The sequence below is a fragment of the Schistocerca gregaria genome, chromosome 7, assembly GCF_023897955.1.
Source record: "Schistocerca gregaria isolate iqSchGreg1 chromosome 7, iqSchGreg1.2, whole genome shotgun sequence".
In the NCBI taxonomy this organism is placed as follows: domain Eukaryota; kingdom Metazoa; phylum Arthropoda; class Insecta; order Orthoptera; family Acrididae; genus Schistocerca; species Schistocerca gregaria.
Window position 1 is genome coordinate 426,731,438 of NC_064926.1, and position 17,464 is coordinate 426,748,901.

Here is a 17,464-nt window from a genome sequence, read left to right on the forward strand (position 1 = left end):
TGTGGGGCATGATGTTGATGTTCCTGGAGCCTTATACATCTACCCACACCTGTCACGTCCGTTATACCTCGTAATTAACAATTTGGTCTCACATGGACCTAATTTTCCATTCAGTACGCAACTCATTCGTCCACACAATTACAATTCAAAAAATAACACTGGAGTGCCGCACACTCTCTTTGAACCACACAACAGCGTCCAGAGACGGCGCTAGCATTTTACTTTACATTTTGACAAACAGTACAGAATTTCCGTTTTCCTATTAGTTTCCTGTCGGTACTGACTCAGTGTGATATTTGCATTAGCTACGAAACATATTCCATTTTCAGCTCCAGATGACAGTTTAAAATTTACAAAAAACTGATTTACAGTATAAAAATGAAAAATAAATTAGGTTGTACATCTGTATTAAAGTGTTATAGCTGCTGAGAATTCTTCTGGGTTGTATGGCCGTGGTCCATGGAACTCTTCAGTCCCTGACGTTTCGTCCAAAGCTACGTTGGACATCTTCGGAGGTGCTCCTGGTTGTGCTGAGTCTTGTCGACTAACGAGTCGGACGTCGTAGAGCGGCCTAAATACCGTGGAAAAAAAGAAGCCTTGAAACTCAGTGATATATGGACTGTGGCGCTACAGAATCGATGAGCAGGTTTTATCTTTGACGTACTATGATCGAAAGTTAAAAAAATTATCTTTGACAAGGTTTATCTTTGCTATCACGTGGAATCCAGACCACACCCACTTTCCACGGTATTTAGGCCGCTCTTCGACTTCCGACTCGTCAGTCGACAAGACAGCACAACCAGGAGCATCTCTAGAGACGTCCAACGTAACCTTGGACGAAACGTCAGGGATTGAAGAGTTCCATGGACAACGGCCGTATAACCCAGAAGAATTCTTAGCAGCCGAAACATACTGTCGTGAAAGCCTTCATTTCATGATACAGTGCTATCGTCTGTACTCTGTACTTATTATTTTTAACCTCTACCCACTCTATCCAGTATGAAGTTACTACTCCTCGATGCTGTAGGAGATGTTCCATTCGTTCTGGAAAAGATCTTCTGTACACTTCTTTCTTAGCGTGTTCCTTCCATTACTTCATTTCGTACTTGATCCACCCAACTAATTGTTAACATCCATCGATAGCATCAAGTTTTTCTTCAATAATTTCTTCATAATGTGGGGCCACGGTCGTAATATATTTCTTTAAAGTCGGTATCGCCATTACACTGGTTTTTATCTGCAGTGCTGGCCGGAGTGGCCGAGAGGTTCTAGGCGCTACAGTCTGGAACCGCGCGAACGCTATAGTCGCAGGTTCGAATCCTGCCTCGGGGCCGGCCAAGGTGCCGAGCTATTCTAGGCGCTACAGTCTGGAACCGCGCGACCGCTATGGTCGCAGGTTCGAATCCTGCCTCGGGCATGGATGTGTGTGATGTCCTTAGGTTAGTTAGATTTAAGTAGTTCTAAGTTCTAGGGGACTGATGACCTCAGAAATTGAGTCCCATAGTGCTAAGAGCCATTTGAACCATTTTATTTGCAGTGTTACATTTACACGATCATGATTTCGGCTTTAAAGTGCCATTATCAAGAGTTTTAATGTTATGCAGCGTCTAATGGCGATACCGACTTTAAAGAAATTTTTCCTCCATTCTGGATTCCATGCCGGTATCGATGGAAGATCTCACAACGTAAGGTTACAGTTCAAATCAGAAAACCAGATGCTTCAAGCAATATCAGCAATCCTGTTTCTTTTGTATTGAAGAGGTACTGAGTAACGTCTTACATTAAATTCCTGAATCGCTCTTGTTGTCAGGCTGAGTAAACCGACTGCAGACGTTACTCTGTGTTGCAGGCACTGTCGGCATCACGCTCAACACAGACTGGTACGAGCCCTTGAGCGACTCAGAGGAAGACCGGGCTGCCTCCGAGCGGATGCTACAGTTTCAGGTAACTGCGGCGAGCCTCACCTCCACACCACGGCTGGGACAAGCGTCTAAACTGCAGGCTCCAGTTTTAAATGCTCCATCCTGATTCTGTTTTAACCATTCAGAGAGTGATTTCTCAGGGTTTCGACTGCATAAGAGAAATGAGTTCAGACACTATGAACTACCTGTAATAAAATAACTTCTCCATGCAAATCAACGTAGTTTAAGCATCACTCACAGAAACTGACTTCGTGCTGTTTCCACATGATGTCATACGTGGCACGGTAAGAGGAAATCACATCTATTCGGGGTTTCTAAACTTTCAAAAAGCGTTTCATTCAGTACCACATGAACACCATCTAAAGGAAATACATTCTTATGTGATATCTGAACGAATTTACAACTAGGTCTAAAATTTCATCACAGGGAGAAAGCATCACTCTATCCCGGATGGAAAGTCGTCTACTAAACTCCGAAGTAACGTCTGCTGTGTCTGAGGGATGTGTGCGAAAGATGTAAGCCACCCCTTATTTTGCCCGCCCGGTTAGCCGAGCGCTGTAACGCACGGCTTTCCGGAGCGAGAAGGAGCGCCTGGTCCCCGCCACGAATACACCCGGCGGGCTTCTGTCGAGGTCCGGTGAGCCAGCCAGTCTTTGGATGGTTTTTAGGCTGTTTTCCATATGTCTCGGCCAATGCGGGCTGGTTACCCTTATTCCGCCTCTGCTACACTATGTCGGCGACTGCTGCGCAATCAAGTTCTCCACGTACGCGTGCACCAACCTTACTCTACCACCCAAACATAGGGGTTACACTCGTCTGGTGTGAGACGTTCCCAGTTGGGGGGGGGGGGGGGGGGAGGGTCTAGAGGGGGCCGAACCGCACAATAACCTCGGGTTCGGTGTGGGGCGGCAGAGGGATGAAGTGGACTGCAGCAGTCGTCGTGGGGTTGTGGAACACTGCTGCTGCATTGGGGACGGAGCCTCTCCGTCGTTTCTAGGTCCCCGGTTAACATACAACAACCCCTTATTTGCAGATAAGAGGGCTTTTTTTCTTTTTTTTTTTTTTTTTTTTTTTGCTATTTCACATACGTGAAGTGAATGTATCAGCGGTGCACTACGTACAGAGTAAGGAGCGAACGGCAGGTTGGCCATTTTAGAGTCTGTGGGAAATGGCGATACAGAAACCATTCGTGAGATCAGCAATGAGTTCCGTAGGGAAAGAATGTTTATTTTATATGAAGTAATTGTTATTAATAAATATTTGCTAATAAAAGTTGGCTTTTGCTACTCAGACATTAGGAGCCGTCTGCAGATCATAAGTATTGTATTTCAATAATTTCAAAGTGCCTGAAACGTTGATATTTATAAATAAATGAATAACTTTGAGATAACCGAAGATGTACGATCTTATACGAACTATACCGATTGTACGCTCAAGTTCCAGACTGTGCGTCATAGTCGGCAGTTGTCGATAGCATGCCTTTCGACCTAGTCATGTGATAGACGGTGCTCTTGTGCCATTAATAGTTAGCCTATAATAAGTGTGAACAAGTTCATTTTACGGTGTTTCTCAAACGAACACCCAATAATGGCTTTCCGTATATAAATTATTTGCTCAAAACTTCTTCCTGCCTCGTTACGTAAAACATGCACTGTAGTTTTGCACTTTCAGAATCCAATGCCGCTGCTACGGCTCTGCAAGGGAACAGAAAACTACGAGAGCATCTTCACACAGCAGATAGGAAGAATTCCTAAGCGGCGTCTCACTAAGTCAGTTCAAAAAAATGATTCAAATGTCTCTGAGCACTATGGTATTTAACATCTGAGGTCATCAGTCCCCTAGAACATAGAACTACTTAAACCTAACTAACCTAAGGACATCACACACATCCATGCCCGAGGCAGGATTCGAACCAGTGACCGTAGCAGTCTCGCGGTTCCGGACTGAAGCGCCTAGAACCGCACGGTCACCGCGGCCGGCTAAGTCAGTTCAAGGACAGACTGACTTAATTATCGCAAAACTCGGGTAGGAAAGCGTTGCCAGTTATACTGTACGCCCCTTACACCATCATCTTCGGATCCACGCCTAAACTGAGACATTTCAGTAGGTTTAGTACGAGAGCGGGGGGGGGGGGGGGGTGACTAAGTTACTTTTCCTCCAAAAATTTTGGTGTATCCAGTCAAATGCGTCAAGAATGGGACGTTTCTACTGCGTTCCCCTCTACTTTCGTTAAATAAGCGGTATTTTCGTCCGTCACACTGGCAACATCACTGAATTGTTCCCTGCATGTAGAGTATTTTGAACGTAGAAAGTTGAGGAGGGAGATGGTCACAGTCTGCTGCTGATGGATGCAGCTTTGCTGATTTTGAGGAAATGTAAATGACGCAATCCATGGATGCGCGATCCATATTGTGAGCAGTTCGCTACTTACTTGTTCTGGTACGTAACTTGAGCTGGCGATTTGACGTTCAGTTTATGATTTTGTCTCATTAACTTTGAAGGTGAAACTTGTAAGGATACCTTGTTGTGTTTTTTCCATTCAGTCTTCAAATACGTTTGTACCCCCCTCCCATTCCCCCACCCACTCTCACAATGTTAGCGTCATTTTGTGTACATTCACTCCAGAAAATAACATTCCTCTCTGTCCATGCCCATCAGAAAAACTGTGTATAAAGCACAGGTAAGGCTTATGCTTGAGTGGTAGTCAGACAAACGAGACTGATAAGGAAGATCGATCGTACACAAATGAAGATAGAAAGAATGGTCAAAAGCTTGACCGATAAGTGAATCTAACAGAAATATTGTCAAGAGTCAGCTGGCAGGGACTCTAACGCTGTACATCTTGGAAAAATGCACCTAACTATAGACTTCCGTCGCTGAAGTCAGCGTATATTATTATGGAGCACTTTTTATGCTCACGTATGTGTTTGTAATCTCCTCTGTAGGCTTTAACATAAATTCTGGAAATAGCGATCTTGTGCAACTCAACTCACTCATTCAGCTCACGAGATACAGAACGCAGTGGACAGTGGCGCTCAAGTTGGTATCTTGTCTGAAAGCGTTCGATACAGTTTTTCACTGCCAACCAATGACCACATAGTGAAACTTCCTGGCAGATTAAAACTGTATGCCGGACCGAGACTCAAACTCGTGATCTTTGTCTTTCACGGAGAAGTGTTCTACCGACTGACCTACCCGAACACGACTCACGATCCGTCCTCACAGTTTTACTTCAACCAGTACCTTGTTCCTACCTTCCAAACTTCACAGAAGCTCTCCTGAAAAACTTGCACTCTACAGCAGAGTATGCGCTGATATGAAACTTCTTTGCTGATGAAAACCGTGTGCCAGACAGAGACTCGAACTCCGGACCTTTGCCTTTCGCGGGCAAGTGTTCTATCGACTGAGCTACCCAAGCAAGACTTACGACTCTTTGTCACAGCTTTATTTCCGCCAGTGCCGTAGGAGAGCTTCTGTGAAGTTTGGAAGGTAGGAGGCGCGGTACTCGCGTAAGTGAAGTTGTGAGCAAGGGTCCCGAGTCGTGCTTAGATAGCTCAGTTGGTAGAGCACTTGTCAGCGAAAGGTCCTCAGTACGCATCTCGGTCTGCAATGGATATATCGCACCACCACTGTGTCACATTTGTAGCTATCTGGTCGGCATGAGTTACCTGTTGGATGTCCTACCGACCTCGCTGGCTCCTAGAACCAATGACTTCTACCGTTACTTTCAATCGACACTGCCTGGTAATGTGATTGAGCGCTGACATCCGGCGGTTGGCTGGAAGCGGGTATGGAGTAACATACACTCACCTTTCCTTCCCCCCGCGGTGAGGGCTCTGTCGTATGTGACAGCGACTGAAAAATTCTCCATCCGACAACGTTTATACACTTTGTGTCTGGCCGAGGACCCTCCCTGCTCCAGATGCGCCGCTGTCGACATGCACCGTTTCGTTTGTGATACGGCTGCCGACTGCTGGATCCTCACACGTCGTACGTTGTCATTGTTGCTGCGACGGACGCCTCAGTCCGTAGAGACCATCAAACTGATCCAACCCGTCACTTGCTATCCTGCTACTTGTCATAAGGCACGGTATGGGTTAAAGGTATGCCGTTGTCATACTTTTTTAGTGAGAGCGTTACAGAGTTTTTTAGATTTTTGGCACTATTTAACGAGTAACTACACGGTTTTACGGCGCAAGGTGTCGTATGGTTCGCTCTTCGTGAGTTACTTGGGGTCGTTGTTTACGCACCCTCCAGACCATTAGGATGTACCAGGTGTGAAAAGAGATTGAAGGTATGACACAGGATGGACGGATGAGGGACACTGTAATTACAGGGTGTTTCACCCTCTCTGAAGGAGAAGCCGACCTGGACACCCCACCGTCTGCTTGCTGTGGAATCCTCCGGAAGAAGATTTAAAAAAAAATGCATAAAAATGGAACAAATAAGATATAATAGAAATATTGTGCCCTTTCTGTTATCCCTCTTTTTTAACAAAACTATAAAAGGCGTATTTCGGTTCTGTTCGTGAGCGGAGCCTGAAGTGGTGGCAAACATCCGTCCTAGTAAGATTTTAGGATAAAGTGGCGGTGGTACTAACTATTGTTTTTGTTTGTAGGCTAGATAGGTTTTTGGGGATAGTAGGGGTGTTAGGAGTCAACGCGTGAAGTGTAAGAGGTCTAGGGAAAAAAGTTCGCGAAAGGCAAAAGTCCCCAGTTTGAGTCTCGGTCTCGTTTTAATCTGTCAGAAAGTTTCATATTAGCGTGCACAGTGAAAATTTCGTTCTGGATTACATAGTCAGCTTACTGGATTCCTGAGCAGCTCTCTGTGAATAGATTGAAGACTTACTAACTGTGTTATTAATGGGGAGAAATCGTTAGACTGTTACTGTTTACGATATGCAGGGTGTAACAAAACAATCATGCCAAGCTCTGAAGAGTTGTGGGGGGTGTCAGGAGGAATACATTGAAGATAAGGAGCAATATTTGGAAACGTCATCCAAGGACGCTATGGAGAGCCAGATTATAAAAGATTATTCATATAGTTTTAGATGATGACTGCGAAACAACCACAAGACATAGAAAAGAATGGCACATAAGTGACTACAGTATCTATAACTTTCTACTCGTAATACGCGCCGTAAGATAGTCTCAGAGCGTATTAATATGGGATAGGCGTGTCAGAACATGCAGAAAAAGCGTCTGCGTATTGTAGCGCCGAATTAGATCGTGAACATTCGAACGGATTCAAAAACAGGCTTCTCTCCGTGTCCGTTGCTCTACAGCAACAGTGACTTCTGGATTTGTACACACGTACTGACATTCTCACTACATAAACGCTGATAATATTGAGAAACTGTAAAGTGTGTTAAAAACTTGTACAGATGTTCTATCCACAGTTGTGTGCTTGTTTTCTGTTTGTCTTTCAGTTTTCACACAGTCGTCTTCCGAAAGCCTGTAGGTACTTCTGAATAAACATGCAGAGACCGTGCTGCTACGCGTCCCTTTCAACAGCAGCGTTGAGTTTGTACACAGAAGGACCAAAGGCTGAAGACTGTAAGCGGAGCACACGATCCTGAGAGCATTCAGGACGTTAGCCTTCCGCGTGTAAATGCTCTATTGACTGAGCTATCCAGGCACTGCTGACGACTCTCAACACGCTGCTTTATTTCTGACATTACCTCATCTCTTTCTTTTCAAACTTCACAGATATGCTGCATACGATCTCCTTCTTTCCAAACTTCACATTTCTGCTGCATACTTCGTGGGACTAGGACTCTTGGATAAAAAGGTCATCTCAGAGAAACGGCTTGGCCATAATCTGGGGGTTGTTTACAGAGTGAATGTTCGCTCTGTACCGAATGCAGGCTTATTTGATACCTACACAGATTAAAACTGTGTACTAGACTGGATTAACTCAGCTGGAAGACCATTTCTTATTTTGAAGAGAACGCCATGCAGAAGCGTTTGAGGATGGTAACTGATATCCTTCACATTTAGTAATTGCTTACAGGAACTCCCCTGCTCTCCCTTCTCCCCTCTGGTGACGGGAAGGAAACACAGAATTTCTCCAAGAATTTTATTCGAGCGGGACGCAATAATTCGGTACATTATAATAAACTTGACATTTTTGTCAGTGAAAATTTAGGTTTTACCACCAGAGGAGAGCTGGGCAAGTGGCAATATAATTTTGACTTCTTTTAGATTCCACTGTTCTCTTGCTGTACGAGTGTTGCTTCCAAGTTGCGCTTATCACTGAGCAGGATTCCTGGTTTTCAGCTGGGGCTGTTCGCGCACCCAATCTTCAGCTCCTCTGGTGACTACCCAGCCGTGGTGCGCGAGAGGGTGGACGCAAACAGCATAGCGGAGGGTAGGCCGCGCTCCAGGCTGCCCAGCTTCACGCCGGAGGAGGTTGAAAGCATAAGGGGTAAGTGAGGTTTACATCGCTTTAAGTGTGCCAGACCGCTGAACAGAGCAAAGGCGACTGGACCTCATGGCACATCTACGCTATCTAATTACAAGTAGCCAGTCACCTATTAGTGGATACTAACACGGGTGTAGCCAACCTTCGCCGTTATGACATCTTGAATTCTGCTGGGTTACTTTCCTTGGTGTGTCTGAGTGTCTGTGGAGGAATGAAACTCCATTATTTCTCAAGAAACGGAACCAGAGGAGGTTGTGATGCGCAACGCCGGAATCTGGAGCAAAGTCGACTTTCCGCGGCATCCCAAAGGTGTTCCATTGGGTTCAGGTGGAGACTCTGGACAGGCCAGTCCATTTCAGCAATGTTATTGTCCGCAAATATTGCTTCACAGAAGCTCTTTAGGACAGTGCGCATTTTCATGTTGCTACAAGCAGTCATATTCATCGAACTGTTCCTCTACTGTATATAGTGCACAATGCTGTTAAAAGTGTCAGAAGCCTTCCCCATTTAGTGTTTTCTTAAACACAGTAAGGAAGCGACATCGTAACCACAAGAAACATCTCTACAGTATAACGCCACCTTCTCCGTACTTCACTGTTGGCACTACATATGCTGACAAGTAACGTTCTCCAGGAATTCGCCAAACCTACACCCTTCCATTCGATTACCACAGGATATAGCGGGACACCTCACTCCAAATCACACGTTCACTCGTTTCCATAAATCTACCGTCCAGCGGTGTCGCACTTTACACCATCTCAAACGTCGCTCAGCATTGGCTTCAGAAATGTGTAGGATATGAGGAGCTCCTCGACCGTCGTACTCCATTCTTTTTAATTCCGTCCACACAGTCATTGTGCTATCTGGACTGCCCGTAGCACTTTGGAACCCCTAGTGACTCCTTCCGCTTTACAACCAACCTTCAGAATGTTCGACACTCACTGTTCGGCAGTACATGAGGTCAGCCTGGGGTTTGTTTAGCTCTGGCTGTTTCTTTGTGTTTCCACTTCACAGTCACATCACCAATTTCAGAATGACTGAAATGTCCCAAATGAATTTCTTATTAAAGTGACGAAAATGAAATGGCGTGTACCGAGGGCCTCCCAGCGGGTAGACCCTATCGCCTGGTGCAAATCTTTTGAGGTGACGCCACTTCGGCGACTTGCAAGTCGATGAGGAGCAAATGATGATGATGAAGACGACACAAAAACCCAGTCCCTGAGCGGAGAAAATCTCTAACCAGCCGGGAATCGAACATGCCCCCCCCCCCCCCCCCCCCGGCATGACAAGCCGGTGCACCATCCACTGAGCTACGGTGGCGGACATTCAAGTGATATATAATGATTATTCCAGATTGGAAGTCGCTGAACCGGCCGCGGTGGTCGTGCGGTTCTAGCGCTGCAGTCCGGAACCGCGGGACTGCTACGGTCGCAGGTTCGAATCCTGCCTCGGGCATGGATGTGTGTGATGTCCTTAGGTTAGTTAGGTTTAAGTAGTTCTAAGTTCTAGGGGACTGATGACCTAGTGCTCAGAGCCATTTTTTGGAAGTCGCTGAGCTCTCCTACAGACCCATTCTGCTGTTACTGCTTCTTAAGCGACAACACACAACTCCCCTACTCCATTTATTCTGGCGCGTTCGCCTCTCGTGACATCTAGTGGTCAATTCCGCATTACAGAGGGGTATCCGCATACTTTTGGTCAGGTAGTGCACGCCATTCTACACACAGTATGCGAAAGAAATTGGTCGACTTGAAGCTGTCTACCACAGGTCGTTGGAGGAACGAAGGTTTTAACAGACTGAAAATAGGTACAAGTCATTCCCGTTTTAAAGAAGGGTCGTCAAACAGGCATGCACAGCTATAGGCATATATTACCGACAGCATCATGTTGTAAAACATTGAATAACGCTTTATGCTTGCGTCTTATGGCCTTTATGGAGACCGAAACTCTCTTCTCTAGGAATGCAAATGGGTTCCGAAAACAACGATCGTGTGAAACCCAGTTCACTCTACTCACCCACGAAACTCAAAAGGCGGTAGTTACTAAAGCCCAGGTTGAGGCTGTGTTCCTTAATTCCTGGAATGCGTTTGACGCAGTTCTGTAGCGTTGCAGAATGAACAAAGTGCGGTATGTCGCATTAGTTTTGAGATTGGATTAAGATTTTCTAGCAAATAGAACTCAGAATATCATTCTTAAAGGGGAGACATCGTAACACGCAAAATTAATTTAGGGTGTGTCCCTAGGACGTCTTACAGTACTGTTGCTGTCCACAGTATATGTATATAATCTAGTGCATAACGGCAAAGGCCCGTGAAGCTGTTGACGGTCAACGCTGTTGTGTATAGACAAGTCTTGGAGTTAGCAAATTGTAGCGAAATGCAGAAAGATATGCAGAGGATTTACGCTTGGAGCGGGGACGGGCAGTTGACCCAGATCATAACAAACGTGACGTATTGCTCATTAAGAGGCAGCAAACACTTGTTATTGCATGATTGCACGATTGCAGAGCAGTTTCTAGCAGTCAAATCTATTAAATATCTAGAAGTATGCAAATGGAGCGATTTAAAATGGAACTACCACTCAAACTAATCGTGGGAACGGCACATCATAGATTGAGATTCATTGGGAGGATTTTTCAGGGATCCACACACAAAGGAAGTAGCCTGAAAAACTCTCGTTCGACTGATACTTGAGTATTGCTGCTCAGTCTGTGAGCGCTCCTAGATACGATTGATAGAGGCACCGGAGAAGATCCAAAGACAAGCAGCGTGATAAGCCAAAGGATCAGTCAGATGCCATCCAGTTTCAGTGGCTGATGTTACTAGAGACACGTTGTGCGTCAAGGAGTGGTTTACTGTTAAAAGTCCGAGTGCGTACGTTCCTAGAAGAGCGGACCAATATATTACTTCCTCCCACGTATGTCTCGGGAGCATACCACGAAAGTAATATTAGACAGATTTGAGCTCACAGAAAGGCTTAACAACAATCGATCTTCCTGTGCGATCATTCGCTACTGGAACGGGGAAGGGGGAAATGCTTAGTGGTACACACAAGTAGCTTGTTACACAGCATAAGGTGGCCTGCGGAGTGCGAATATAGTTGTAGATATGAAAGGTTCGTACCAGAAGTTTGTGACTAATTTGCATGGGCGTACGCAGTACATAGTGAGATTGAAGTTGGAAGCAAGCAAAGGTATTAGTGTTTAACGCTCCGTCGAAGAAGACGTCATTAGGCTGATGACATTGATTTAGAGAATTGGTGGTTCCCATAAAATCCTATGCTTCTGAAATTATTGTAGTCACAGTCTGCAGCAGAAACTGACGATTTCAAGGTGAACTCGTAACTTAGAAATTCTTTAAACAGTGAGTTACCGAGAAATCCCCCAGATGAGAACACATTACAATTATGGTATTAGTAATATCATTTTGAAAACGTATGCATTCTGAGTACCACATCAACTCAACAATATACCACAAGCTTGGAGTCATTATATAAATTAACGAGTGATAAAACTGCGTAGCTGACGTATTAGAACGAAGAGATTGCTCTATCTCAACCCCAAATTGTTCACATTTTCACGAGACTGCGATGTCGTCAGACCTCGTACAGCATGTCAGCGTGACAGTTGACTGTTGGGGCTTCAACTCCGAGATTGTTCGGGCACTGGGACTTATAACACACCACTGTGTCTAGTAGCAGCGGCTTCAGTGTGCTAATTCGACAACGGCCGGGAGAGCGCAGCGCTTCGGCCCTACATATCGTATCTCGATTAACCCACTGGCTGAGGAAGACTCGGCAGTCAGTCGGGGCCAAATGACCCGTCTATGGCCAGGACGTCGGTGTTGTCCTTCCCCTTCCTTTCACTTTGCCTGGCCTAAAGCGTGCCGTCAGTATCGACGCTGGGGAAAGTCGACGTTACCAGAGTCAGTTGCCATGTGTCACAACTAGATTACAGCTATCGCCGTGGACTATAGAGCTTTGTAAAAATGGAATAACAGCCACAGAGCAACAAGTTACTCTCCAGTTCAGCGCTGGCCAACCCAAACCAGCCTGCTCCAGATTCTTTCTGTTATGTGCAGGACTGGGGCCTGCAGGTGCGTGGACAATCTGAGTGCTCTGCAAGCAGTTGCATGTATGAGAGAGAGAGAGAGAGAGAGAGAGAGAGAGAGAGAGACAGAGACAGAGACAGAGAGAGAGAGAGAGAGAGAGAGAGAGAAAGGGAAGTTTTAGCTGCCTGTGTCGACTGAAAACTAACTTACGCTCGATAATGGAAGAATAGAGGCAGCATAGATTGGCACACCTGTCCATTAACCACCATATTAATATGAACCCCATCGCCGGCCGCGGTGGTCGAGCGGTTCTAGGCGCTTCAGTCCGGAACCGCGCGACTGTTACGGTCGCAGGTTCGAATCCTGCCTTGGGCATGGGTGTGTGTGATGCCTTTAGGTTAGTTAGGTTTAAGTAGTTCTAAGTTCTAGGGGACTGATGGCCTCAGCTGTTAAGTCTCATAGTGCTCAGAGCCATTTGAACCATTTGAACACCATCGCTATAACTGACAGTTTCATTCGACCCCCACGATGACCTGATTTTACTTCGTTAACTTCTAGTATTTCCATTGAATTTTTCGAAGTATTTACTTTTCTACTGCGTTTTGCACTGAAGCGCTGAAGAAATAACGGGGGGAGGGGGAAGGTACCCCAGGGATCAGTGTTGGGGCTATTCATGTTCCTTATTTATATAAACGGTATGCCCTCTAGTATTACAGGTAACTCTAAAATATTTCCGTTTGCTGATGACGCTAGCTTGGTAGTAAGAGTGTTGTGTGCAACGCTGGCTCGGTTTCAAACAGTGCAGTTCGTGACATAAGTTCATGGCTTGTAGAAAATAAACTAACGCTAAATGACATAAGACTTAGTTTGTAAAGTTTCTAACACATAATTCAACGAAAACCGACGTTTTAATTTCACAAAATGGGCATATGATTAGTGAAGCTGAACAGTTCAGATTTCTAGGTGTTCAGATAGATAGTAAACTGTCGTGGAAAGCACATGTTCAGGATCTTGTTCAAAGACTTAATGGTGCCATTTTTACTATTGGAAGGATATCTGAAGTAAGTGGTCGTTCGACGCGAAAGTTTGCCTACTTTGCTTATTTTCATTCGTTTATGTCGTATGGTATTATATTTTAGGGTAACTCTTCCCACTTTAAAAGGATATTTTTGGCTCAGAAAAGGGCGGATCGGGCAATAAGTGGTGTTAAGTTCGCAAATCTCTTGTCGACCCCTGTTCACTAGTCTGGGTATTTTGACACTGGCCTCTCCGTGTATATATTCTTTACTGTCATTTCTTGTTAACAATATCAGCTTATTCCAAAGAATAAGCAGCTTTCACTCAGTTAATACTCAGCAGAAATCCAACCTGCATTTGGATCGAACTTTGTTAACTCTTTGCAGAAAGTTGTACAATATACTGCTGCATCCATTTTCGATAAGCTACCACAAGAATTCAAAAATCTTAGCAATAATCCACGCGTTTTCAAATTTAAACTGCAGAGTTTCCTCAGGGGTCACTCCTTCTATTCTGTTGAGGAGTTCCTTCAAAAATTAAGCTGATTCTTATATTATATTGTTGACTCTTTTTACTGAAACTTAAGGCTTGACTTTTTTTGGGTTCATAAATATTTTATTTTTATCTGTTATTACTTTTATGTTGTAATTTCATGTACTGACACGTTCCATGACCTTGGAGATTTATTCCTCAATTTGGACCTACGAAACTTGACGTGTAAATAAATAAAAAACTGATATGGGCTTGCGTATTCAAATACAGAGATATGTAAATAGGCAGAATACGGCACTGCGGTCGGCAAAGCCTATATACGACAAAGAGTGCCTGGCGCAGTTGTCAAATCGGTTATTGCTGCTAGAATGGCGGGTTATGAAGATGTGAGTGAGTTTGACCGTGGCGTTATACTCGGCGCACGGTCAATGAGACACAGCATCTCCGAGGTAGCGATGAAATGGGGATTTTCCCGTACGGTCATTACAAGAGTGTACCATGAATATTAGAAATCCGGTAAAACATCAGATCTCCGACACCGCTGGGGCAGGAAAAAGATGCTGCAAGAACGGGACCAACGACGCCTGAAGAGAAACATTGAGGTGACAGAAGTGCAACCTTCCGCAAATTGCTGCAGATTTCAGTGTTTGGCCATCAACAAGTGTCAGCCTGCGAACCATTCAACGAAACATCATCGATATGGGCTTTCGGAGCCGAATGCCCACTCGTGTCTTCTTGATGACTGCGCGACACAAAGCTTTACGCCTCGTCTGGGCCCGTCAACCCGACATTAGACTGTTGATGACTGGAAACATGTTGCCAGGTCGGACGAGTCTTGTTTCAAACTGTATCAAGAGGATGGATGTGTACGGGTATGGAGACACCCTCATTAATCCATGGACCCTACATGTCAGCAGGGAACTGTTCAAGCTGGTGGAGGCTCTGTAATGGTGTGGGACTTGTGCAGCTGTAATGATACGTGACTCATGATACGTCTAGATACGACTCTGACAGGTTACACATACGTAAGCATCCTCTCTGATCGCCTGAATCCAGTTATGTCTATTGTGCGTTCCGACAGAGCTGGGCAATTCCAACAGGACAATGCGTCACCCCACACTTCCAGAATTGGCACAGAATGGCTCCAGGAACACTCTTCCGAGCTTAAACACTTCCGATGGCCACCAAACTCCCAAGACATGAACATTATTGAGCATATCTGGGATGCCTTGCAACGTGCTGTTCAGGAGAGATTTCTTCCCCCTCGTACGCTTACGAATTTACGCACAGCCATGCAGGATTCATGGTTTCAGTTTCCTGCAGCACTACTTCAGGCATTAGTCGAGTCCATGCCACGTCGTGTTTCGGCACTTCTGCCTGCTCGCGGGGGCCCTACGTGATATTAGGCAGCTGTACCAGTTTCTTTGGCTCTCCATTGTGTGTTAGACTGATACTTCAGTAACCATGCTGTAAATTAAATAAACATTCATGTAGTAGTTTTCGGAAATGTGAGTTAGTGATGAGTTTGTAGATCATTTAAGGCAAATGAAAACAGCAAATCAATTCTTGTCCGACTGTGTGATCGATTAAAAGGTTTATTCGAATCTGTATTTACACTCCTGGAAATGGAAAAAAGAACACATTGACACCGGTGTGTCAGACCCACCATAATTGCTCCGGACACTGCGAGAGGGCTGTACAATCAATGATCACACGCACGGCACAGCGGACACACCGGGAACCGCGGTGTTGGCCGTCGAATGGCGCTAGCTGCGCAGCATTTGTGCACCGCCGCCGTCCGTGTCAGCCAGTTTACCGAGGCATAAGGAGCTCCATCGCAGTCTTTAACACTGGTAGCATGCCGCGACAGCGTGGACGTGAACCGTATGTGCAGTTGACGGACTTTGAGCGAGGGCGTATAGTGGGCATGAGGGAGGCCGGGTGGACGTACCGCCAAATTGCTCAACACGTGGGGCGTGAGGTCTCCACAGTACATCGATGTTGTCGCCAGTGGTCGGTGGAAGGTGCACTTGCCCGTCGACCTGGGACCGGACCCCAGCGACGCACGGATGCACGCCAAGACCGTAGGATCCTACGCAGTGCCATAGGGGACCGCACCGCCACTTCCCAGCAAATTAGGGACACTGTTGCTCCTGGGGTATCGGCGTGGACCATTCGCAACCGTCTCCATGAAGCTGGGCTACGGTCCCGCACACCGTTAGGCCGTCTTCCGCTCACGCCCCAACATCGTGCAGCCCGCCTCCAGTGGTGTCACGACAGGCGTGAATGGAGGGACGAATGGAGACGTGTCGTCTTCAGCGATGAGAGTCGTTTCTTCCTTGGTGCCAATGATGGTCGTATGCGTGTTTGGCGCCGTGCAGGTGAGCGCCACAATCAGGACTGCATACGACCGAGACACACAGGGCCAACACCCGGCATCCTGGTGTGGGGAGCGATGTCCTACACTGGCCGTACACGTCTGGTGATCGTCGAGGGAACACTGAATAGTGCACGGTACATCCAAACCGTCAACGAACCCATCGTTCTACCATTCCTAGACCGGCAAGGGAACTTGCTGTTCCAACAGGACAATGCACGTCCGCATGTATCCCGTGCCACCCAACGTGCTCTAGAAGGTGTAAGTCAACTACCGTGGCCAGCAAGATCTCCGGATCTGTCCCCCATTGAGCATGTTTGGGACTGGATGAAGCGTCGTCTCACGCGGTCTGCATGTCCAGCACGAACGCTGGTCCAACTGAGGCGCCAGGTGGAAATGGCATTGCAAGCCGTTCCACAGGACTATATCCAGCATCTCTACGATCGTCTCCATGGGAGACTAGCAGCCTGCATTGCTGCGAAAGGTGGATATACACTGTACTAGTGCCGACATTATGCATGCTCTGTTGCCTGTGTCTATGTGCCTGTGGTTCTGTCAGTGTGATCATGTGATGTATCTGACCCCAGGAATGTGTCAATAAAGTTTCCCCTTCCTGGGACAATGAATTCACGGTGTTCTTATTTCAATTTCCAGGAGTGTATATTATAATACAAAAAGTAACCCCCCCAAATTAATCCTGTGTGCGGTCCTATACATGGTAAGTCACTTTTACTAAGTTCAGTTGACAGAGTACGCCCGTGTACATTGTTTACAATGTGCGGCTGCAACAGTGCTGCGTTGTTGGCTGGGAGTTCCCGATGGGCGGTTTGAGCCGCATTCCCGCATAACTGGCTTTCTCTCAGTGAGTTTTGTGCTTCAAGTGTATATCAGTAAACCCCAGATTCTGTAAAATAATCCAATTCTTACGTATAAAACTGCTTCAAACGTCGATTACAGATGAATTCATGTGTTTGACATGAAGCATGTAAGCGAGAAAAGTTAAGAAAGTTTTGAAATTGTGCGTGTTAGAAGTCGCGAAGTGCTCCCATTATGAAACACTGGATGAGTATAATCTGGGTAATTTGCTCTCCATTTTAAGTAAAAGCTACTTTTTCATGCATTTCAATATGTATGACGTCATATTTCCCGAATTATGTGTCGTATATTAATACAGTGGTACATGT

General features: G+C 45.8%; 1 protein-coding gene across 1 annotated transcript in view; it reads left to right on the plus strand.

The window, feature by feature from the left end:
* Positions 1 to 17,464, plus strand: part of LOC126282036 (myrosinase 1-like) — a 143,818-nt gene that overhangs the window by 64,496 nt on the left and 61,858 nt on the right. The window contains exons 6-7 of the mRNA XM_049981448.1: positions 1,850 to 1,944; positions 8,201 to 8,348. Coding sequence (XP_049837405.1) covers positions 1,850 to 1,944; positions 8,201 to 8,348 — 243 coding nt within the window. The remainder of the gene's footprint in view (positions 1 to 1,849; positions 1,945 to 8,200; positions 8,349 to 17,464) is intronic.